The 26,505-nt window shown below is 33.7% G+C and overlaps 2 protein-coding genes across 2 annotated transcripts; both read right to left on the reverse strand.

Annotated features, from left to right (window-relative positions):
* Positions 1-10,848: 10,848 nt before the first annotated feature.
* On the reverse strand, positions 10,849-11,609 carry LOC131864377 (putative germin-like protein 2-1). The gene is made up of 2 exons (XM_059215224.1): positions 11,483-11,609; positions 10,849-11,384 (listed from the first exon to the last, which is right to left on the reverse strand). The coding sequence occupies exons 1-2, from the start codon at positions 11,607-11,609 to the stop codon at positions 10,849-10,851; spliced, it is 663 nt and encodes a 220-aa protein (XP_059071207.1).
* Positions 11,610-23,540: 11,931 nt separating this feature from the next.
* Positions 23,541-24,301, reverse strand: LOC131864378 (putative germin-like protein 2-1). Its single transcript, XM_059215225.1, has 2 exons — positions 24,175-24,301; positions 23,541-24,076 (listed from the first exon to the last, which is right to left on the reverse strand). The coding sequence occupies exons 1-2, from the start codon at positions 24,299-24,301 to the stop codon at positions 23,541-23,543; spliced, it is 663 nt and encodes a 220-aa protein (XP_059071208.1).
* Between the last annotated feature and the right edge of the window lie 2,204 nt (positions 24,302-26,505).

Consider the following 26,505-nt stretch of genomic DNA (forward strand, 5'->3'; position numbering starts at 1 on the left):
GACTAAAAATCGTACCGCTTCCAATACTCATAACTATAATGAATGTAAACCGCGATATTTTAGAGAAAAGAGCCTTCATTCTCAAACTGTTGATGGGTGCGAAAACATTGCTCACGTTGCGTTGAGTGCGTTGCTTAGATTGTCTCTTTCACATCCATCTACAGTTGAACTCGGCCAAAATTTAATCTTTAGGTGAGTGTGTTGTTGTAAATGAAGTGCATTGTTGTAAATGAAGTAGGTGTCTTTTCTAGCAGTTTTGGAGATCAAAATTTTACCTTTAGGTGAGTGAATTCTCTTTAATAAAGTAGGTTTACTACTTTTTCTAATGTTTGAGATCTGTCTATTTCCATTTTTCGACACCAAAACTTTTCGTCCAGTTGACTGCATTGTCCTCTCGATTCTCCTTTTAACAAAGTACATACAGTTGATTTAGATGATTTATTTTTTATTATTTTTGTGAGATATATGTTTATTTAATATTTTTTTTAACTTAATGTTTTGATGAATTAGTTGTTTGGGGTAACTAAATAGGAAAATATAATATTAAAGATTATTTTTTTCCTCTTACTTCAATCAAATATATGAGAAAAGTATTTCATATTGATTAGACATTTCATTTTATTTATTTTTATTTATATTGATTGAATTTTCTTTTCTTTTATATCAAATAATATGACAATTATAAATAGTTTATAAAAAATATTCAATTTGAGAAGTAAAAAATGCGTTAAAAGTGATATATTGGGATGATTCTTGGTTGGGAAACGTTTAGTTCCATGATCCCTTGTTTACCTATCAAGAATTATCTTTTTACTCTCTTTGGATAAGGGTGGCTAACTAATGAACTTTTTACAATTAAGAAATCAAAGTGATCAACAATCGAATATAAGGAACAAATAGAGTGAGAGGGGGAATAAAATTCTACACCTGATCGATTCATGATTATAATAAGTGGTTCATATTATAGAAGAGCAAGTCAATAAAACAGTTTGGTCATATTTTACGCTAGTATAATCTCAGTTTTCTTGATAACTACTCGAGTACATTTTTTTTTAATATCTCTCATAGGTTTTACCTTGTCTTTCATACCACACTCACAATCTCCAATTCCCCATTGAGTTTCCACAAATGACTAATACGAAAGGTAAATCTACATCCATGTAAGAGCATGGACACCGGGAGTGATCTAATATTGGATGCAATTAAGTGAGGAATATTTTTTGAATGAATCCCTATACTTTTGGACCCTTTAATGACATGGTTTGCATAAGTAAGAAAATGTTTATTAATGTAGAGAGCATGGTTTTAGGTACTTTTCTATGTGGAGGTGATACAAATAGGCATGGGTAGCCTATGCGGTTACAGATGATTGTGGTTCTTCCATCAACGCTATTCTCTTTTTTATTGAATGATATGGTGTAATAGAAAAGTCAAGAATATACAACTAGCAATTGCACCTTGGTGTGCAATATGTACGCCGAATAGATGTGGAATGATTATTAAAAAAAATTGATCTATTTTTTCATATATTTGTGCAACACGTGAGATAAATTAGCAAACCATTTAGTAAATGATATTATTTATTCAACAAAGGTCTCAACATTTGAAAAAATTATAGATCCAAATCAACTATGCATCTACTTAAACGGACAAATGCAATCAAACAAAACCCTTAAACCGGGAATATAATCGAGTTCCATTACCAATATTCTTATGTTTTGTTTGAAATAGGGAGAGAAGGAGAGAGGGAGATATAGGGATATAAAGAGAGAGATAGAGGAGGAAGAGTGAGGGAAAGATAAAGGAGTGAGGAGATAGAGTTAGGCGATAAATATAGAGAGGAAGATAGAGATCGAGATTGATATAGATATGGAGAAGAATAGGGATATGGATATGAGAGGAAGAGATAAAGAGAGAGGAGAGAGAAATAGATAGAGATAGAAGAGATAAATATATAGAGAGGGGGAGAGAGAATGAGCGAGGGATAACTTTGAATCAATTGTGCATTCATTAATACAAACCAAACATAAGTGAAAGAAAACCTTTCAATCAAAAGATAATTGAACTCCATTACCAATAGGCTCATGTTATGTTTGCAATAGTGAGAGGGGAGAGATGAATAGATAAAGAGAGCGAGACATGTCTGGAGATAGGGTGACAGAGGAAGAGAGAGCTAGAGATGGGAATGAAGAGAGGGAGGTGGCAAAGAAATAGATGGTTAAAGAGAGTGAGACGTGCCTAGATAGAGTGAGAGAGGATGAAAAGGACAAATAAAGAGAGATATAGTTGTAGAGGGATAAGGAGAAATTAAGATAAAGATTAGGAGATAGAAACGGATAGAAAAGAAGAGATACAAAGATACAAAAGGGGAGAGAGAGAGGGAGGGAGGGAGGGATATTTTTGGGCCAATTTGTAATTCAAACTCGTTAATGAAGATGTTAACATAGGTTGACACCTAGTATGGTGGTTATACCTTTTGTAAATCTTTGAACCAATAGTAATAGTATTAACATAGTATTGAATTATTTGTAATTGCCATGTATAACCTCATTTTGTGTGTTTTGTCACGTATGCACTATCCTTTAGTGCATTATCCACTTATACTTCTCAGTACATAATACATCTGAGGAATTTTGTAGATAGAGTGGCAAGGGAAGAAGTTACATAGAAGTTGTATACTTCAACACTTCTCTTGTTTGTATTTATTTCTCACATTTGGGAGTCTTAAATTACACACTATAATTATTTTCTCGATATCCATACTTGCCTTGCTTTAGCTTTACAAACAACCTTATGACCACACATAATAAGGTCAAGTCATCCTAAAGCCCATACAACCTTGCATCCCTCTAATGACATGTGTGGTTAATAATCACATTCTAAACTGAATTAACAATAGCTTCGATTTTATGTCCAACGACCATTAAGTTTAATTTAATCTAAATTGTTCTATTGATCTAGATTCTCCTTTAAATAAGAATAATATTTAAGAAGTCATAAACATATAATTTAATATTAAATTTTTTAAATACATAATTAATTATTTTAATATTATAAACTTTTAAAAGCAATAAATATTAATAGATAAAAATTTCAAAATAAATTAAAACAAATTATTTTTAAAATTCAAAATATAATTTAAAAATAATAATATATAGAACTTTTTACATTTTTAAAAATACTAAAAAATCGAACTATTTCAACAATGAGGTTTAGACCAACCATGCACTACAATTTGCAATCAACAAATAACAAATGGTATGAGCACTAAGTAATTCATCATATATCTTCGCATTTCTCCATCATAATCAGTAAAATTCAATTAACTTTGAGAAGTAACAAGAACCCATGCAAAATGTAGAAAGACAGCACAAACATCCACCATATCTTCAACAAAACTTATGTATTAATTTCAACAAGTCTTGGAAACAATCTCTAGCTTCCTCCTCCTACTCTACTTTCTAACAGTTCTGCTCTACTCTATTATCCACCTATTAACCTTTAAAAATGAGAAGGCAAACCTTATATAGAAGTCTTGATACAAATGAATGTCCGAGATTGATTTGAATTTAATGGCCGAGATTTAACCATGAAACCCTAATTAGGGCTAGTTATAACAACAACCACTTTAACCAATGAGAAAACTACAACACTTTGGGCACATGTCCCTCTTTGAATGTGGATCAATGAGAAATGAGATTAGGTACATTGAATAATATTTGATGTAATGCCATATGTCACTTGCTCCTCCTTTGATGAGTTAGGTTCAATACACCTACAAGAACTGACTTGGCATCACTGAATTGGTCTATGATGATCAAGCACCACCTTAGCTTGCATGTCTCCCTAGCAATATGTCGACACTCAACATCATCCAATTGCTTGATGTGATGGTTCATATTCTCAAATTGCATCCTCTTGAAAATCAAGTTTCTAGCTTTGATTAACTCTTCTAAAACTATTTATAACATGTAATTTTTTTCATATCAGTTATCTTTTTCTTGAATAATATTTTAGGAGATTGACAAAATACCTAGGTTTACATTTATTATACTTTTAGTATTGTTATCTATTCTTTCATTGTGGTAGATGTAAAATGTTTCTATCATAATTTTGTGGGATACATATATGACTAATCCATTACAATACAAGGAACATTTTGGAGCACCAACAACAACTACGTATTTAGACTTTGTTAGTGTATCTGAATGTTCCTTCTAGATAAATTTTAGAGTTGATATTAGCTTGTTAGGATGTTGGTTTCTTGGGATTCTATGCCTGTGTGTGATGACATTTCATTATATTAATTAAAATATTTCTAATTGATAGAGTTTCTATTTTATTTATGATTTTAATATACATATTTATATAATTTATAAAAAACTTTTCAATAAAATATTTAATATATTTATAAAAATCTTTATCATAATAATGTATATTTAATTCAAATAAAAATTTCTATCTTAATTTGTTTTAAATTTAATGAAAAATAAATAAATAAGTATAAATTATTTTGTAATTTATGAAATAGGCTCATGACAATAACTGCATAGTTACTCTCTAGTTGGTATGATGTCAAAAAAATTAGATGCACGTAACATCATTTGGCTACCAGTTGGAGGAATTGTTGAAGAGATTGTATGGTTAATTAGTAACTTATATTTCATAAGTTTTATTTTTCAAAAAGCTTTGAATGAAACCTACACTAGATGTGTGTGCATGTAACCACCCAGATGATGGAACTTTACTACATTTTGTGTAGTATAATTCACGAAATGATACTTCATCATTAAAATATGTGAACAATTTTTAAAATAACCAAATTGGAAAGAGCATAAACAATACGGGGGCAAAAAGAACACAAAATATGCACTAGGAACTATTATTGTCTTCCTCCATAAAAGCCTCCACAAAAAAGTGCTTGTAATAGGAATAAATCTCTGGAAGCAATTATTCTCATCCAAAATTCATGTAACAAAGATTCATAGTTGACAAAGGATCTTTTCATCAGCAATGGAACAAGGGACACTATAGCCTAAAAAGGCAAACGTGACTACCAAAATAAAGTAAAACTAGATGAGGCCATGAGGCAAAACAAAATCTCCACATGCCCTCTAATGCTAGATAACTGGTCTAAGTGGTGCAAAACATGACCTTGAAGAACTCAAGTAACGGTAAAAAAAGGTTAAAAATTAGACCAAGAAGGAGTCTTGCGGCCTTGTAAATAGCCAAAATGACATTCATGCAAGGAAAAATTAATAGAGAAAGACAAAACAGTTTTATTCAAATTGTTCAAAATTCATGCAAAAATAGATAAGCAACATATGCAACTCTAAGATTGACCAAAAATTGATTTGATTTGACAATATTTATGTTAACAACAGCCAAGAGGGAAGAATGAGAGGGGGGTGAATCAGTCTTCACCGGAATAACAAACTTTACCGCAAAACACAGATTTGATAAACTGCAGTAATAAGACAGATAAGAAAATTAATAGCACAACACACAACACTAAGATTTTGATGCGCAAAACCCAGTTAAGCGAAAAACCATGGTGGGAACCTACCCACAGTAAGATGATACTCTACAATAGTATGTGAAAATATTACAATGAGGAATGCACATGCATTCAGGCACACTGCCTAGAGCTCACTGCTCAAATAATATTTGCTCGGAAGGCTACAACCCTTAGGGAAGTCTCACTGACTCGCAATAAGATTTGGACTACAATTCGAAAGAAATGAACGGAAAGAATAGCATCTCCAAATAGAATCTCACCACAAACTCAACATCGAAGGATACATCACATGTTCGCACACAAACCTCTCTCTGATAATGAAGACACAACATCAAACAACCAAATTACATGACTATATCACCTATATATATAATTTATCAACCTTGATAACAAGGTCGGCTAAACCCTCGACCCTCAATTAAAAAATTACATCACACGATACAAACACTGACCACCAGACCAATATAGTGGTTTACATAGCATAGCATGGTTCTAGGTCAAATTCCCAAACACATAACTCCACCGAAAATCACGCAAAGATCAATCGCAACACGCTACACCACCAGAAATGGTGCATAACACACAAATCATCACTGGTTGATAGAAACCACCAAAAACTCACACAACGATAAATACAGATTGCCAAAACAAATAGGACATAATTAAAAAAAATACCAGCAAGCACATTAGAATCATCCACAATAGCTGCACCAACACTACTTTTCAAATCTTCATCGGTCAACGTCTGAAAGCTAAAGAACACAACCAATCAACAACGGCCAGGAAGAAAGATAACTTGCGGAGAACCAAATCATGATTCAACTGAAATTAAGATACACAAGACCTTCCCAAGAAATATCCCAAAATCTCAGCACCAGATCTGATCACACCAAAATATACCAGAGGATATACCGAACTCTGCGAAACAGTGATCAACAAAGCATCGCTACAAACCGGATCAGAAAATCTTCCCAATCTGCAATCACCAGAGAAAATCATAGGAATATGTTGACATCAATGACCACAACATATCCTAGCATGACCAACAATATCCAACAATTTATGCCAAAACAACCACTTTATATCACTAGTTCAAATCAAATATCTATGCCAAAAGATCAGCCTATGCAAATTTTACCACACCAGAAAGTGCCAAAAAGCCAGCACACAAGGATCGGCTTTTTAATAAAATATCCCAAACCTTTACACATGCAGATTGACCATAGTAAAATAATTGATCGTCTTATTAAAATTGAAGACAAATCATCTTTTAGCTAATTAAGCGCTTCCACTATCCACACAATAATGTGTTCCTAAAAAATCGCCCTACAGTAGAGCTTCAAATTTGTCAACTTGGTCTCCATGATCAACAATTTAATAAAAAATATATATAATTTAAAATACACTAATCAACCATGAAATAAAATCTCCTATTTTTATTTTATTATTTATACGATGAATTTTATAAACTTCAATTCATCGGGATTTTTAAAATCACAGTAGAAACACCTTCGGATTATCATGTCCTCACAAGAACACAAAAATATTATGGCACAAATCCACATTCCTTTCAGATGCTCAACCTCAATCAAAACCTCTATAAATCTGCAGTCATAATTAAAATAAATTACAAACATGTGAGTACCAAAAAACTAGTGGAGCTCAAAAAAAGAAAATGCACAGATTGAGATGAATGATAAGCTCTTAATATCTTTGATCAACTTAGGGGTGATTAAAAATACATATCTAATACAGTTCCACCTATAATATCAGATGCTATCTAGAATCATGTAATGTTTCATGGATAAGATTAACATAACCAGGCATTATTCTAACAACTAACCATCTAGCAAACTTACATAGAAGAATATTCTAGTTAGAATATCATACACTAACAACACATAGCTTGAAAAATTGGCGTAGGCTATTTTGGGTTCATGGAGGTGCGAGCAAACGTTAATCTATAGTAAGTGAAATTGCTCAAACCCACAAAAAGGTCATTTGGAGCTCGTCGATTTTGCACAAGTCACGAGTTTTCTCTTGCACAAGTGTTTATCCTTTTGTAGACTACGGTCTTCTTCAGCATGGTTTTCTATGTGGTTTTCTTCTATTTTTTTGTGTGTGCCTGGTTTATTCGTGTGTGTACCTAATGTTCAGATTGCTTTGGAAAACCAGGTTATTTCCCCTGTTGGTGAACTTTTAACTAGCACATTTTTCAAGGACTAGTGCACCCAACACCCCTATTTTGCTAAAATAGGCTCAACTGTTGAGAGATGAAAGTGGACCTTGTAATTTGCATGAATCTAATTTGTTTTGTTGTCCCATCACAACAAAATGTTTCGAAAAGGTGTGAACTTCATATAAACACAACTCCCTTTCCCATTCTAGGAATCAATGTACTCAATATAGAAAACCAAAAAACCTAGTCAATCAAGCATTCAGGGAGCGAAACGATAAAGAAGTCCCAATTTGATTATTCAATCATTGAAATATATGCTATAGCAATTATGATCAAGTGTATTATGTAATTCGTACCTAAGATAAGGTGTCATCATTTCACCATTTATCATTTGCTTAGCCTCTTTTCTTGTGGGGGCATGCATCCTATCTCATCATTATCATTGTTGAAGAGAGAACACTAATACGCGGTTTGGATAAGGTAATCCCTTATATGAAATAACCATTTCTCCCAATTTTCTCTATCTACAGGTCCAAATCCGATAACAAGAAAGTTAAAGAAAAGTAGACCAGACATTAGCAGGCATCACAAAACATTGATTGAACGAAAACCCTAAGAACAGGGCACCCAGCAGTCATTGACCCATATTTTTAAGAGGCAAGTGATCAAATATTGTCGATTTCATTTTCGATCATCTCTCAATTTTCCCTCAACTTTAGACACGGATCTCCAACGTTTCTCTCTAGTACAATTAGCTTCATATTACAGTCCCAATTTCCTCTCTATGTCTCCATCTCAGATATGTCTTACTCTTTCTATATTTCATCTTGTATCTACTACATTCTATAAAACTTAGTCATTTTACCATTGTTAGACTAGTTCATCTATAGACACTTCACTGTCTCCATCTCATGCAACAAAAGGAACAGGAACCTAATTTCGTATCCCTTCCTTAAAGACAACAACTAGTCCTATTCTTATTACTAATTATGTTGTGTCAACTAAGATCTTCTAGCTTACATTGGTCAATCGTAGGATCTTGTTTCCTCCATTTCAAGGTTTACATTGATTTATGAGATGGTATGATTATATATGCTACATAAACCAACATTTTTTAAGGTATGATCCCATATTGTATTGGTATAAAATTGGTGGTACTGAAACCAACATTGATATAGAAAAAAATAGACATTTTTATTTCTAACGTGTTTCCATCTACATCTTTCACTTGTCTTGCAATTGTGTACATTCTCATGTAAATACCAACGATGTTATACTCGCGCCCTTTTATGCTTCATACCATAATGTGACTCCTCTAATTCCATAAGACCAGGAGTGCGCAAGGAGTGTAATGCTTCGTGTGGTTCATGTAACTAAACTCGGCTTCTATTTGTAGATATGAGCAAAGGTTGTGTTTTTATCACTTAAAATGTGCTTTATATGTTTTCTTAAATGCTCACATATACATACTGGTGGCATAAAATGAAAGTAAGCGTGTAGGACTCAATAGAATATAAAATAGTGACTAGTGATTTAGAACTTTCCTTGGTGTAACCCAATAAAAAATATTGAAAAGAATGGAGTTGTACCCTCATCTCTAGTATCAATTAAATGCAAGATTCACAAGCCAACTTCTCAATTTGAGTCTTAAATACAAAGTGGACATTACCTAGCACTTATGTAATTTCGTACAATATTGTATTCTTGTGGAAAGAGCTTGCTTAACAATATGCTCGAGTTCTACGCTCATTGACTAATTCTCTCCAATGACAAAACTTATGTTTCCATGAGTTGAAATCTAGAATCTCCATTTCCAAGTGTTGCACCATCTTATTACTCGACGTTTTTCTTCATCCAAATCTATTGATTGATATCTTCATTATTTTATAGTCTCTCTTTTCAATGTCTTCCCCCAAGCTAAACTATGCAACCAAATAGCGTTCACTTCCTTGTCAACCTCAATCAAAACCTAGAATAAAAAACATGCACCTAGCTATCAAATATGGAATAAAATACATGCACTTGTCTAAAACAAATTAGCACTTCCCTAAATAAATCATGTAGAAAACTTTCTCCAATACCAACCGATCGATAATCAAATCGAATATTCCATTCTAATCTCACCATCGCTGATTTTTGTTCTCTTCACTTATGTGCCGATCCAATGCACTATGCTACTGATGTGAACATTCAGAAAGCCAAAATTGGTATCTTCTACATCTACACCTTCCACTTGTCTTGAAATTTTGTATGTGGTCAAATTTTGTGCCTACAATGTTATACATAATATTTCGCACCCCTTTGTGATTTATAACAATATGTCACCCCTGTAATACCACAAGACTATTTAATAAAGAGTATGTTGATTGAATAAGATTTATGTATTTGAAATATGCTTCTTTTTTGTTGTGAGCATGTACTATGTTTTTCATCAACTCAAGACATTATTGTTGCAGTTTCTTAAGAATTTGAGTATCTGCAGTAGTTGCATAGAATGAAAATGAGCAAGCTTCAAAGACATAGGTTATATAGACATCGAAGGCATGAAAGAAGAGGTCGTGAAGCTTTAGAATGAACTGATGTATGAAGCTCTATTTTATTAGATCATTTATAAATGCATGGGAAAAGTAGAAGATTATGATATTTGCAGATCTCACTGATAATGTATGAGTTATATCTATTATCTTATTCTTGATGGAAATGCGATTGCCAATTTCTCAATATGACGACACTTTTATCTTCTTCGTATCAATCAACAAATACCTTGAGATATTGGAAATTATATTCAAAATGCGCTTACAACTTACCTTAAAATGTGTTACAGCAAAGTGAAATTTTAATGTTGTCATCAAAGGGACAAAACGACATCAATATTTAATTTTCAATCTTTGGAATATGATGAGGACATACTGATGTCCAAAACAGATGCTATGAATGGCACAAGAGGACGCCAATAACCCTAAAATGATAGTTTTATTCAACGGTTAATTTTCAATCTTTGGAATATGATGAGGACATGCTGATGTCCAAAACAGATGCTATGAATGGCACAAGAGGACGCCAATAACCCTAAAATGATAGTTTTATTCAACGGTGAGAAAAAAGAATTGGGAAAGACGGTCTTCATTGGGAGACCTCTTGTTTGTTTTGTTTAGTATGCGAATTTCTTTTGAATGTAATTCACCAGTTCCTGGGTGATGCGGAAGGCCTTGCTCAAAACGGAATCGGGGAGAGGGGGATTCGCCGCAAACAGAGAATTGGCGATTGTCTGAACTCCGGGAAACTGGCTGCTCAATCCAGCTATGGCCACTGCATTTTCATGCCCCACATTCTGCTGGAAATGAACAAGTGCCTTTGGAAACACAAACACATCTCCCTTCTCCAAAGTTTTGCTGAAAAATTTGTTGCTGGTGTCAATGAAACCCACAAGAAGCTGGCCTTCCAGTAAAACAAGAACTTCGGTGGCTCTTGGGTGTGTGTGAGGAGGATTTATTCCACCCACTGCGTAGTCGATGCGGACCAACGATATTCCAAACGTATTGAGGCCTGGTATCTGTTTAACGTTCGCCATCGTTACGTTGGAGCCCACATCATTGTCGGTGTTCCCTGCCTGCCCAAGTCCCCGGAAGAAGAAATCGTTTGCTGAAACTTGCATTGGGTCTTTGCAAACGAACCCGTTCACCAAAACTGTTTAAAACAAGATCAAATCAATCTGTCTGTTAGTAACTCGACTCGTCTAATAAGCAAATCATTATCATTGTTTATGTATAAATATTCTCACTCACCGTTGCTTTCCTCATCTGCAACGCAGAAATCTTGCAAGGGATCCGGATCCCCTGCCATGACCCTGTCGCTGTAACAGCATATCAACAGAAAAAGTCCCAACGTGAAGTAAATCATCCGGTTAGCCATTGTAATAGAAACGCAGACACAAGAGATCAGGATATGAATGTCTATTACAAACCCATTACACGCTTTATATAGCCCAAACCATAACTCTCCGCAAAGACTAATTCATCTTGACTCCGTATATTTCACGGATCCTTCCAGAGTTGTTGCTCTTTTCCTTACGTCACACTAAGTCTTACTGCATGTGGTTGTCTCGCCTGCTACCGCAGATGTATTCTCACCATCCTTTCATTAACGTTGAAATTTTCTATCTTCTCCCTGCCCTGCTGCGTATGCCTATCTCAAGATCAACTTACCTCCTGCCTTACACGTATTCTCGCCATCGCCATCATTTTAGTAATGTGGAATTGTTTAGACTTAATTGGAACGGTGGGCTTCTTCAAAGGAAACAATATATAAATCTTTCTCCACCGTGGGAGAATCGGTATGAGAGGAAAGTTTCTTTCTTGGAGTTGGATATTGGCCTAAAGACTGTCCATGCTTTGTACCCTTTTTCAATGAGATTTTTATCTCTCGTCATTTAAATTAATTTATGTTACTCAATGTTTATTTCTCAGATTGTCTATGTTCTAGGACAGAAAAACATTGCTCAAAATAACTTATGTTCATTTACTTTACATTGAATGCGTTGATTAGAATATCTATTTCACATCCATCTACAATTTTGAAGTCAAGTAGGTGTATTACTTTTCTTTAGCAGTTTTGGAGACCTAAATTATAGGTTTAAGACAACATATGCAAACATAAGAACCAATTTATGGAGGATAAATGTATAAGAAGATAGATTTTGGAGAGGTATTCTACAAGAAAAAAAACTTTTTGGTGGTGTTGAGAATCCCATCTTGGAAGAGACCATGTTGTCCAAGGGATCTAGTATTTAGAATTATTTAAGATCGTTTTATTTTTCCAAACCCTAGAGGGTAGATGGGTAGCGGAAATAGAATCCGGTTTTGACATTACAATTCACTAGAATCCATCACCTCTATAAGATATAACCTTATTAAGACGTTGATGTCTGATTTTCAGAATGTCATGGGTGAGTAGTTTGAATGCATCTTGAACTACCTTGGGTCAAGGTACAACAGTGACTAAAAATCGTACCGCTTCCAATACTCATAACTATAATGAATGTAAACCGCGATATTTTAGAGAAAAGAGCCTTCATTCTCAAACTGTTGATGGGTGCGAAAACATTGCTCACGTTGCGTTGAGTGCGTTGCTTAGATTGTCTCTTTCACATCCATCTACAGTTGAACTCGGCCAAAATTTAATCTTTAGGTGAGTGTGTTGTTGTAAATGAAGTGCATTGTTGTAAATGAAGTAGGTGTCTTTTCTAGCAGTTTTGGAGATCAAAATTTTACCTTTAGGTGAGTGAATTCTCTTTAATAAAGTAGGTTTACTACTTTTTCTAATGTTTGAGATCTGTCTATTTCCATTTTTCGACACCAAAACTTTTCGTCCAGTTGACTGCATTGTCCTCTCGATTCTCCTTTTAACAAAGTACATACAGTTGATTTAGATGATTTATTTTTTATTATTTTTGTGAGATATATGTTTATTTAATATTTTTTTTAACTTAATGTTTTGATGAATTAGTTGTTTGGGGTAACTAAATAGGAAAATATAATATTAAAGATTATTTTTTTCCTCTTACTTCAATCAAATATATGAGAAAAGTATTTCATATTGATTAGACATTTCATTTTATTTATTTTTATTTATATTGATTGAATTTTCTTTTCTTTTATATCAAATAATATGACAATTATAAATAGTTTATAAAAAATATTCAATTTGAGAAGTAAAAAATGCGTTAAAAGTGATATATTGGGATGATTCTTGGTTGGGAAACGTTTAGTTCCATGATCCCTTGTTTACCTATCAAGAATTATCTTTTTACTCTCTTTGGATAAGGGTGGCTAACTAATGAACTTTTTACAATTAAGAAATCAAAGTGATCAACAATCGAATATAAGGAACAAATAGAGTGAGAGGGGGAATAAAATTCTACACCTGATCGATTCATGATTATAATAAGTGGTTCATATTATAGAAGAGCAAGTCAATAAAACAGTTTGGTCATATTTTACGCTAGTATAATCTCAGTTTTCTTGATAACTACTCGAGTACATTTTTTTTTAATATCTCTCATAGGTTTTACCTTGTCTTTCATACCACACTCACAATCTCCAATTCCCCATTGAGTTTCCACAAATGACTAATACGAAAGGTAAATCTACATCCATGTAAGAGCATGGACACCGGGAGTGATCTAATATTGGATGCAATTAAGTGAGGAATATTTTTTGAATGAATCCCTATACTTTTGGACCCTTTAATGACATGGTTTGCATAAGTAAGAAAATGTTTATTAATGTAGAGAGCATGGTTTTAGGTACTTTTCTATGTGGAGGTGATACAAATAGGCATGGGTAGCCTATGCGGTTACAGATGATTGTGGTTCTTCCATCAACGCTATTCTCTTTTTTATTGAATGATATGGTGTAATAGAAAAGTCAAGAATATACAACTAGCAATTGCACCTTGGTGTGCAATATGTACGCCGAATAGATGTGGAATGATTATTAAAAAAAATTGATCTATTTTTTCATATATTTGTGCAACACGTGAGATAAATTAGCAAACCATTTAGTAAATGATATTATTTATTCAACAAAGGTCTCAACATTTGAAAAAATTATAGATCCAAATCAACTATGCATCTACTTAAACGGACAAATGCAATCAAACAAAACCCTTAAACCGGGAATATAATCGAGTTCCATTACCAATATTCTTATGTTTTGTTTGAAATAGGGAGAGAAGGAGAGAGGGAGATATAGGGATATAAAGAGAGAGATAGAGGAGGAAGAGTGAGGGAAAGATAAAGGAGTGAGGAGATAGAGTTAGGCGATAAATATAGAGAGGAAGATAGAGATCGAGATTGATATAGATATGGAGAAGAATAGGGATATGGATATGAGAGGAAGAGATAAAGAGAGAGGAGAGAGAAATAGATAGAGATAGAAGAGATAAATATATAGAGAGGGGGAGAGAGAATGAGCGAGGGATAACTTTGAATCAATTGTGCATTCATTAATACAAACCAAACATAAGTGAAAGAAAACCTTTCAATCAAAAGATAATTGAACTCCATTACCAATAGGCTCATGTTATGTTTGCAATAGTGAGAGGGGAGAGATGAATAGATAAAGAGAGCGAGACATGTCTGGAGATAGGGTGACAGAGGAAGAGAGAGCTAGAGATGGGAATGAAGAGAGGGAGGTGGCAAAGAAATAGATGGTTAAAGAGAGTGAGACGTGCCTAGATAGAGTGAGAGAGGATGAAAAGGACAAATAAAGAGAGATATAGTTGTAGAGGGATAAGGAGAAATTAAGATAAAGATTAGGAGATAGAAACGGATAGAAAAGAAGAGATACAAAGATACAAAAGGGGAGAGAGAGAGGGAGGGAGGGAGGGATATTTTTGGGCCAATTTGTAATTCAAACTCGTTAATGAAGATGTTAACATAGGTTGACACCTAGTATGGTGGTTATACCTTTTGTAAATCTTTGAACCAATAGTAATAGTATTAACATAGTATTGAATTATTTGTAATTGCCATGTATAACCTCATTTTGTGTGTTTTGTCACGTATGCACTATCCTTTAGTGCATTATCCACTTATACTTCTCAGTACATAATACATCTGAGGAATTTTGTAGATAGAGTGGCAAGGGAAGAAGTTACATAGAAGTTGTATACTTCAACACTTCTCTTGTTTGTATTTATTTCTCACATTTGGGAGTCTTAAATTACACACTATAATTATTTTCTCGATATCCATACTTGCCTTGCTTTAGCTTTACAAACAACCTTATGACCACACATAATAAGGTCAAGTCATCCTAAAGCCCATACAACCTTGCATCCCTCTAATGACATGTGTGGTTAATAATCACATTCTAAACTGAATTAACAATAGCTTCGATTTTATGTCCAACGACCATTAAGTTTAATTTAATCTAAATTGTTCTATTGATCTAGATTCTCCTTTAAATAAGAATAATATTTAAGAAGTCATAAACATATAATTTAATATTAAATTTTTTAAATACATAATTAATTATTTTAATATTATAAACTTTTAAAAGCAATAAATATTAATAGATAAAAATTTCAAAATAAATTAAAACAAATTATTTTTAAAATTCAAAATATAATTTAAAAATAATAATATATAGAACTTTTTACATTTTTAAAAATACTAAAAAATCGAACTATTTCAACAATGAGGTTTAGACCAACCATGCACTACAATTTGCAATCAACAAATAACAAATGGTATGAGCACTAAGTAATTCATCATATATCTTCGCATTTCTCCATCATAATCAGTAAAATTCAATTAACTTTGAGAAGTAACAAGAACCCATGCAAAATGTAGAAAGACAGCACAAACATCCACCATATCTTCAACAAAACTTATGTATTAATTTCAACAAGTCTTGGAAACAATCTCTAGCTTCCTCCTCCTACTCTACTTTCTAACAGTTCTGCTCTACTCTATTATCCACCTATTAACCTTTAAAAATGAGAAGGCAAACCTTATATAGAAGTCTTGATACAAATGAATGTCCGAGATTGATTTGAATTTAATGGCCGAGATTTAACCATGAAACCCTAATTAGGGCTAGTTATAACAACAACCACTTTAACCAATGAGAAAACTACAACACTTTGGGCACATGTCCCTCTTTGAATGTGGATCAATGAGAAATGAGATTAGGTACATTGAATAATATTTGATGTAATGCCATATGTCACTTGCTCCTCCTTTGATGAGTTAGGTTCAATACACCTACAAGAACTGACTTGGCATCACTGAATTGGTCTATGATGATCAAGCACCACCTTAGCTTGCATGTCTCCCTAGCAATATGTCGACACTCAACATCATCCAATTGCTTGATGTGATGGTTCATATTCTCAAATTGCATCCTCTTGAAAATCAAGTTTCTAGCTTTGATTAACTCTTCTAAAACTATTTATAACATGTAATTTTTTTCATATCAGTTATCTTTTTCTTGAATAATATTTTAGGAGATTGACAAAATACCTAGGTTTACATTTATTATACTTTTAGTATTGTTATCTATTCTTTCATTGTGGTAGATGTAAAATGTTTCTATCATAATTTTGTGGGATACATATATGACTAATCCATTACAATACAAGGAACATTTTGGAGCACCAACAACAACTACGTATTTAGACTTTGTTAGTGTATCTGAATGTTCCTTCTAGATAAATTTTAGAGTTGATATTAGCTTGTTAGGATGTTGGTTTCTTGGGATTCTATGCCTGTGTGTGATGACATTTCATTATATTAATTAAAATATTTCTAATTGATAGAGTTTCTATTTTATTTATGATTTTAATATACATATTTATATAATTTATAAAAAACTTTTCAATAAAATATTTAATATATTTATAAAAATCTTTATCATAATAATGTATATTTAATTCAAATAAAAATTTCTATCTTAATTTGTTTTAAATTTAATGAAAAATAAATAAATAAGTATAAATTATTTTGTAATTTATGAAATAGGCTCATGACAATAACTGCATAGTTACTCTCTAGTTGGTATGATGTCAAAAAAATTAGATGCACGTAACATCATTTGGCTACCAGTTGGAGGAATTGTTGAAGAGATTGTATGGTTAATTAGTAACTTATATTTCATAAGTTTTATTTTTCAAAAAGCTTTGAATGAAACCTACACTAGATGTGTGTGCATGTAACCACCCAGATGATGGAACTTTACTACATTTTGTGTAGTATAATTCACGAAATGATACTTCATCATTAAAATATGTGAACAATTTTTAAAATAACCAAATTGGAAAGAGCATAAACAATACGGGGGCAAAAAGAACACAAAATATGCACTAGGAACTATTATTGTCTTCCTCCATAAAAGCCTCCACAAAAAAGTGCTTGTAATAGGAATAAATCTCTGGAAGCAATTATTCTCATCCAAAATTCATGTAACAAAGATTCATAGTTGACAAAGGATCTTTTCATCAGCAATGGAACAAGGGACACTATAGCCTAAAAAGGCAAACGTGACTACCAAAATAAAGTAAAACTAGATGAGGCCATGAGGCAAAACAAAATCTCCACATGCCCTCTAATGCTAGATAACTGGTCTAAGTGGTGCAAAACATGACCTTGAAGAACTCAAGTAACGGTAAAAAAAGGTTAAAAATTAGACCAAGAAGGAGTCTTGCGGCCTTGTAAATAGCCAAAATGACATTCATGCAAGGAAAAATTAATAGAGAAAGACAAAACAGTTTTATTCAAATTGTTCAAAATTCATGCAAAAATAGATAAGCAACATATGCAACTCTAAGATTGACCAAAAATTGATTTGATTTGACAATATTTATGTTAACAACAGCCAAGAGGGAAGAATGAGAGGGGGGTGAATCAGTCTTCACCGGAATAACAAACTTTACCGCAAAACACAGATTTGATAAACTGCAGTAATAAGACAGATAAGAAAATTAATAGCACAACACACAACACTAAGATTTTGATGCGCAAAACCCAGTTAAGCGAAAAACCATGGTGGGAACCTACCCACAGTAAGATGATACTCTACAATAGTATGTGAAAATATTACAATGAGGAATGCACATGCATTCAGGCACACTGCCTAGAGCTCACTGCTCAAATAATATTTGCTCGGAAGGCTACAACCCTTAGGGAAGTCTCACTGACTCGCAATAAGATTTGGACTACAATTCGAAAGAAATGAACGGAAAGAATAGCATCTCCAAATAGAATCTCACCACAAACTCAACATCGAAGGATACATCACATGTTCGCACACAAACCTCTCTCTGATAATGAAGACACAACATCAAACAACCAAATTACATGACTATATCACCTATATATATAATTTATCAACCTTGATAACAAGGTCGGCTAAACCCTCGACCCTCAATTAAAAAATTACATCACACGATACAAACACTGACCACCAGACCAATATAGTGGTTTACATAGCATAGCATGGTTCTAGGTCAAATTCCCAAACACATAACTCCACCGAAAATCACGCAAAGATCAATCGCAACACGCTACACCACCAGAAATGGTGCATAACACACAAATCATCACTGGTTGATAGAAACCACCAAAAACTCACACAACGATAAATACAGATTGCCAAAACAAATAGGACATAATTAAAAAAAATACCAGCAAGCACATTAGAATCATCCACAATAGCTGCACCAACACTACTTTTCAAATCTTCATCGGTCAACGTCTGAAAGCTAAAGAACACAACCAATCAACAACGGCCAGGAAGAAAGATAACTTGCGGAGAACCAAATCATGATTCAACTGAAATTAAGATACACAAGACCTTCCCAAGAAATATCCCAAAATCTCAGCACCAGATCTGATCACACCAAAATATACCAGAGGATATACCGAACTCTGCGAAACAGTGATCAACAAAGCATCGCTACAAACCGGATCAGAAAATCTTCCCAATCTGCAATCACCAGAGAAAATCATAGGAATATGTTGACATCAATGACCACAACATATCCTAGCATGACCAACAATATCCAACAATTTATGCCAAAACAACCACTTTATATCACTAGTTCAAATCAAATATCTATGCCAAAAGATCAGCCTATGCAAATTTTACCACACCAGAAAGTGCCAAAAAGCCAGCACACAAGGATCGGCTTTTTAATAAAATATCCCAAACCTTTACACATGCAGATTGACCATAGTAAAATAATTGATCGTCTTATTAAAATTGAAGACAAATCATCTTTTAGCTAATTAAGCGCTTCCACTATCCACACAATAATGTGTTCCTAAAAGATCGCCCTACAGTAGAGCTTCAAATTTGTCAACTTGGTCTCCATGATCAACAATTTAATAAAAAATATATATAATTTAAAATACACTAATCAACCATGAAATAAAATCTCCTATTTTTATTTTATTATTTATACGATGAATTTTATAAACTTCAATTCATCGGGATTTTTAAAATCACAGTAGAAACACCTTCGGATTATCATGTCCTCACAAGAACACAAAAATATTATGGCACAAATCCACATTCCTTTCAGATGCTCAACCTCAATCAAAACCTCTATAAATCTGCAGTCATAATTAAAATAAATTACAAACATGTGAGTACCAAAAAACTAGTGGAGCTCAAAAAAAGAAAATGCACAGATTGAGATGAATGATAAGCTCTTAATATCTTTGATCAACTTAGGGGTGATTAAAAATACATATCTAATACAGTTCCACCTATAATATCAGATGCTATCTAGAATCATGTAATGTTTCATGGATAAGATTAACATAACCAGGCATTATTCTAACAACTAACCATCTAGCAAACTTACATAGAAGAATATTCTAGTTAGAATATCATACACTAACAACACATAGCTTGAAAAATTGGCGTAGGCTATTTTGGGTTCATGGAGGTGCGAGCAAACGTTAATCTATAGTAAGTGAAATTGCTCAAACCCACAAAAAGGTCATTTGGAGCTCGTCGATTTTGCACAAGTCACGAGTTTTCTCTTGCACAAGTGTTTATCCTTTTGTAGACTACGGTCTTCTTCAGCATGGTTTTCTATGTGGTTTTCTTCTATTTTTTTGTGTGTGCCTGGTTTATTCGTGTGTGTACCTAATGTTCAGATTGCTTTGGAAAACCAGGTTATTTCCCCTGTTGGTGAACTTTTAACTAGCACATTTTTCAAGGACTAGTGCACCCAACACCCCTATTTTGCTAAAATAGGCTCAACTGTTGAGAGATGAAAGTGGACCTTGTAATTTGCATGAATCTAATTTGTTTTGTTGTCCCATCACAACAAAATGTTTCGAAAAGGTGTGAACTTCATATAAACACAACTCCCTTTCCCATTCTAGGAATCAATGTACTCAATATAGAAAACCAAAAAACCTAGTCAATCAAGCATTCAGGGAGCGAAACGATAAAGAAGTCCCAATTTGATTATTCAATCATTGAAATATATGCTATAGCAATTATGATCAAGTGTATTATGTAATTCGTACCTAAGATAAGGTGTCATCATTTCACCATTTATCATTTTCTTAGCCTCTTTTCTTGTGGGGGCATGCATCCTATCTCACCATTATCATTGTTGAAGAGAGAACACTAATACGCGGTTTGGATAAGGTAATCCCTTATATGAAATAACCATTTCTCCCAATTTTCTCTATCTACAGGTCCAAATCCGATAACAAGAAAGTTAAAGAAAAGTAGACCAGACATTAGCAGGCATCACAAAACATTGATTGAACGAAAACCCTAAGAACAGGGCACCCAGCAGTCATTGACCCATATTTTTAAGAGGCAAGTGATCAAATATTGTCGATTTCATTTTCGATCATCTCTCAATTTTCCCTCAACTTTAGACACGGATCTCCAACGTTTCTCTCTAGTACAATTAGCTTCATATTACAGTCCCAATTTCCTCTCTATGTCTCCATCTCAGATATGTCTTACTCTTTCTATATTTCATCTTGTATCTACTACATTCTATAAAACTTAGTCATTTTACCATTGTTAGACTAGTTCATCTATAGACACTTCACTGTCTCCATCTCATGCAACAAAAGGAACAGGAACCTAATTTCGTATCCCTTCCTTAAAGACAACAACTAGTCCTATTCTTATTACTAATTATGTTGTGTCAACTAAGATCTTCTAGCTTACATTGGTCAATCGTAGGATCTTGTTTCCTCCATTTCAAGGTTTACATTGATTTATGAGATGGTATGATTATATATGCTACATAAACCAACATTTTTTAAGGTATGATCCCATATTGTATTGGTATAAAATTGGTGGTACTGAAACCAACATTGATATAGAAAAAAATAGACATTTTTATTTCTAACGTGTTTCCATCTACATCTTTCACTTGTCTTGCAATTGTGTACATTCTCATGTAAATACCAACGATGTTATACTCGCGCCCTTTTATGCTTCATACCATAATGTGACTCCTCTAATTCCATAAGACCAGGAGTGCGCAAGGAGTGTAATGCTTCGTGTGGTTCATGTAACTAAACTCGGCTTCTATTTGTAGATATGAGCAAAGGTTGTGTTTTTATCACTTAAAATGTGCTTTATATGTTTTCTTAAATGCTCACATATACATACTGGTGGCATAAAATGAAAGTAAGCGTGTAGGACTCAATAGAATATAAAATAGTGACTAGTGATTTAGAACTTTCCTTGGTGTAACCCAATAAAAAATATTGAAAAGAATGGAGTTGTACCCTCATCTCTAGTATCAATTAAATGCAAGATTCACAAGCCAACTTCTCAATTTGAGTCTTAAATACAAAGTGGACATTACCTAGCACTTATGTAATTTCGTACAATATTGTATTCTTGTGGAAAGAGCTTGCTTAACAATATGCTCGAGTTCTACGCTCATTGACTAATTCTCTCCAATGACAAAACTTATGTTTCCATGAGTTGAAATCTAGAATCTCCATTTCCAAGTGTTGCACCATCTTATTACTCGACGTTTTTCTTCATCCAAATCTATTGATTGATATCTTCATTATTTTATAGTCTCTCTTTTCAATGTCTTCCCCCAAGCTAAACTATGCAACCAAATAGCGTTCACTTCCTTGTCAACCTCAATCAAAACCTAGAATAAAAAACATGCACCTAGCTATCAAATATGGAATAAAATACATGCACTTGTCTAAAACAAATTAGCACTTCCCTAAATAAATCATGTAGAAAACTTTCTCCAATACCAACCGATCGATAATCAAATCGAATATTCCATTCTAATCTCACCATCGCTGATTTTTGTTCTCTTCACTTATGTGCCGATCCAATGCACTATGCTACTGATGTGAACATTCAGAAAGCCAAAATTGGTATCTTCTACATCTACACCTTCCACTTGTCTTGAAATTTTGTATGTGGTCAAATTTTGTGCCTACAATGTTATACATAATATTTCGCACCCCTTTGTGATTTATAACAATATGTCACCCCTGTAATACCACAAGACTATTTAATAAAGAGTATGTTGATTGAATAAGATTTATGTATTTGAAATATGCTTCTTTTTTGTTGTGAGCATGTACTATGTTTTTCATCAACTCAAGACATTATTGTTGCAGTTTCTTAAGAATTTGAGTATCTGCAGTAGTTGCATAGAATGAAAATGAGCAAGCTTCAAAGACATAGGTTATATAGACATCGAAGGCATGAAAGAAGAGGTCGTGAAGCTTTAGAATGAACTGATGTATGAAGCTCTATTTTATTAGATCATTTATAAATGCATGGGAAAAGTAGAAGATTATGATATTTGCAGATCTCACTGATAATGTATGAGTTATATCTATTATCTTATTCTTGATGGAAATGCGATTGCCAATTTCTCAATATGACGACACTTTTATCTTCTTCGTATCAATCAACAAATACCTTGAGATATTGGAAATTATATTCAAAATGCGCTTACAACTTACCTTAAAATGTGTTACAGCAAAGTGAAATTTTAATGTTGTCATCAAAGGGACAAAACGACATCAATATTTAATTCTCAATCTTTGGAATATGATGAGGACATACTGATGTCCAAAACAGATGCTATGAATGGCACAAGAGGACGCCAATAACCCTAAAATGATAGTTTTATTCAACGGTTAATTTTCAATCTTTGGAATATGATGAGGACATGCTGATGTCCAAAACAGATGCTATGAATGGCACAAGAGGACGCCAATAACCCTAAAATGATAGTTTTATTCAACGGTGAGAAAAAAGAATTGGGAAAGACGGTCTTCATTGGGAGACCTCTTGTTTGTTTTGTTTAGTATGCGAATTTCTTTTGAATGTAATTCACCAGTTCCTGGGTGATGCGGAAGGCCTTGCTCAAAACGGAATCGGGGAGAGGGGGATTCGCCGCAAACAGAGAATTGGCGATTGTCTGAACTCCGGGAAACTGGCTGCTCAATCCAGCTATGGCCACTGCATTTTCATGCCCCACATTCTGCTGGAAATGAACAAGTGCCTTTGGAAACACAAACACATCTCCCTTCTCCAAAGTTTTGCTGAAAAATTTGTTGCTGGTGTCAATGAAACCCACAAGAAGCTGGCCTTCCAGTAAAACAAGAACTTCGGTGCCTCTTGGGTGTGTGTGAGGAGGATTTATTCCACCCACTGCGTAGTCGATGCGGACCAACGATATTCCAAACGTATTGAGGCCTGGTATCTGTTTAACGTTCGCCATCGTTACGTTGGAGCCCACATCATTGTCGGTGTTCCCTGCCTGCCCAAGTCCCCGGAAGAAGAAATCGTTTGCTGAAACTTGCATTGGGTCTTTGCAAACGAACCCGTTCACCAAAACTGTTTAAAACAAGATCAAATCAATCTGTCTGTTAGTAACTCGACTCGTCTAATAAGCAAATCATTATCATTGTTTATGTATAAATATTCTCACTCACCGTTGCTTTCCTCATCTGCAACGCAGAAATCTTGCAAGGGATCCGGATCCCCTGCCATGACCCTGTCGCTGTAACAGCATATCAACAGAAAAAGTCCCAACGTGAAGTAAATCATCCGGTTAGCCATTGTAATAGAAACGCAGACACAAGAGATCAGGATATGAATGTCTATTACAAACCCATTACACGCTTTATATAGCCCAAACCATAACTCTCCGCAAAGACTAATTCATCTTGACTCCGTATATTTCACGGATCCTTCCAGAGTTGTTGCTCTTTTCCTTACGTCACACTAAGTCTTACTGCATGTGGTTGTCTCGCCTGCTACCGCAGATGTATTCTCACCATCCTTTCATTAACGTTGAAATTTTCTATCTTCTCCCTGCCCTGCTGCGTATCCCTATCTCAAGATCAACTTACCTCCTGCCTTACACGTATTCTCGCCATCGCCATCATTTTAGTAATGTGGAATTGTTTAGACTTAATTGGAACGGTGGGCTTCTTCAAAGGAAACAATATATAAATCTTTCTCCACCGTGGGAGAATCGGTATGAGAGGAAAGTTTCTTTCTTGGAGTTGGATATTGGCCTAAAGACTGTCCATGCTTTGTACCCTTTTTCAATGAGATTTTTATCTCTCGTCATTTAAATTAATTTATGTTACTCAATGTTTATTTCTCAGATTGTCTATGTTCTAGGACAGAAAAACATTGCTCAAAATAACTTATGTTCATTTACTTTACATTGAATGCGTTGATTAGAATATCTATTTCACATCCATCTACAATTTTGAAGTCAAGTAGGTGTATTACTTTTCTTTAGCAGTTTTGGAGACCTAAATTATAGGTTTAAGACAACATATGCAAACATAAGAACCAATTTATGGAGGATAAATGTATAAGAAGATAGATTTTGGAGAGGTATTCTACAAGAAAAAAAACTTTTTGGTGGTGTTGAGAATCCCATCTTGGAAGAGACCATGTTGTCCAAGGGATCTAGTATTTAGAATTATTTAAGATCGTTTTATTTTTCCAAACCCTAGAGGGTAGATGGGTAGCGGAAATAGAATCCGGTTTTGACATTACAATTCACTAGAATCCATCACCTCTATAAGATATAACCTTATTAAGACGTTGATGTCTGATTTTCAGAATGTCATGGGTGAGTAGTTTGAATGCATCTTGAACTACCTTGGGTCAAGGTACAACAGTGACTAAAAATCGTACCGCTTCCAATACTCATAACTATAATGAATGTAAACCGCGATATTTTAGAGAAAAGAGCCTTCATTCTCAAACTGTTGATGGGTGCGAAAACATTGCTCACGTTGCGTTGAGTGCGTTGCTTAGATTGTCTCTTTCACATCCATCTACAGTTGAACTCGGCCAAAATTTAATCTTTAGGTGAGTGTGTTGTTGTAAATGAAGTGCATTGTTGTAAATGAAGTAGGTGTCTTTTCTAGCAGTTTTGGAGATCAAAATTTTACCTTTAGGTGAGTGAATTCTCTTTAATAAAGTAGGTTTACTACTTTTTCTAATGTTTGAGATCTGTCTATTTCCATTTTTCGACACCAAAACTTTTCGTCCAGTTGACTGCATTGTCCTCTCGATTCTCCTTTTAACAAAGTACATACAGTTGATTTAGATGATTTATTTTTTATTATTTTTGTGAGATATATGTTTATTTAATATTTTTTTTAACTTAATGTTTTGATGAATTAGTTGTTTGGGGTAACTAAATAGGAAAATATAATATTAAAGATTATTTTTTTCCTCTTACTTCAATCAAATATATGAGAAAAGTATTTCATATTGATTAGACATTTCATTTTATTTATTTTTATTTATATTGATTGAATTTTCTTTTCTTTTATATCAAATAATATGACAATTATAAATAGTTTATAAAAAATATTCAATTTGAGAAGTAAAAAATGCGTTAAAAGTGATATATTGGGATGATTCTTGGTTGGGAAACGTTTAGTTCCATGATCCCTTGTTTACCTATCAAGAATTATCTTTTTACTCTCTTTGGATAAGGGTGGCTAACTAATGAACTTTTTACAATTAAGAAATCAAAGTGATCAACAATCGAATATAAGGAACAAATAGAGTGAGAGGGGGAATAAAATTCTACACCTGATCGATTCATGATTATAATAAGTGGTTCATATTATAGAAGAGCAAGTCAATAAAACAGTTTGGTCATATTTTACGCTAGTATAATCTCAGTTTTCTTGATAACTACTCGAGTACATTTTTTTTTAATATCTCTCATAGGTTTTACCTTGTCTTTCATACCACACTCACAATCTCCAATTCCCCATTGAGTT

This window comes from Cryptomeria japonica, unplaced genomic scaffold, assembly GCF_030272615.1.
Source record: "Cryptomeria japonica unplaced genomic scaffold, Sugi_1.0 HiC_scaffold_84, whole genome shotgun sequence".
Lineage (NCBI taxonomy): Eukaryota > Viridiplantae > Streptophyta > Pinopsida > Cupressales > Cupressaceae > Cryptomeria > Cryptomeria japonica.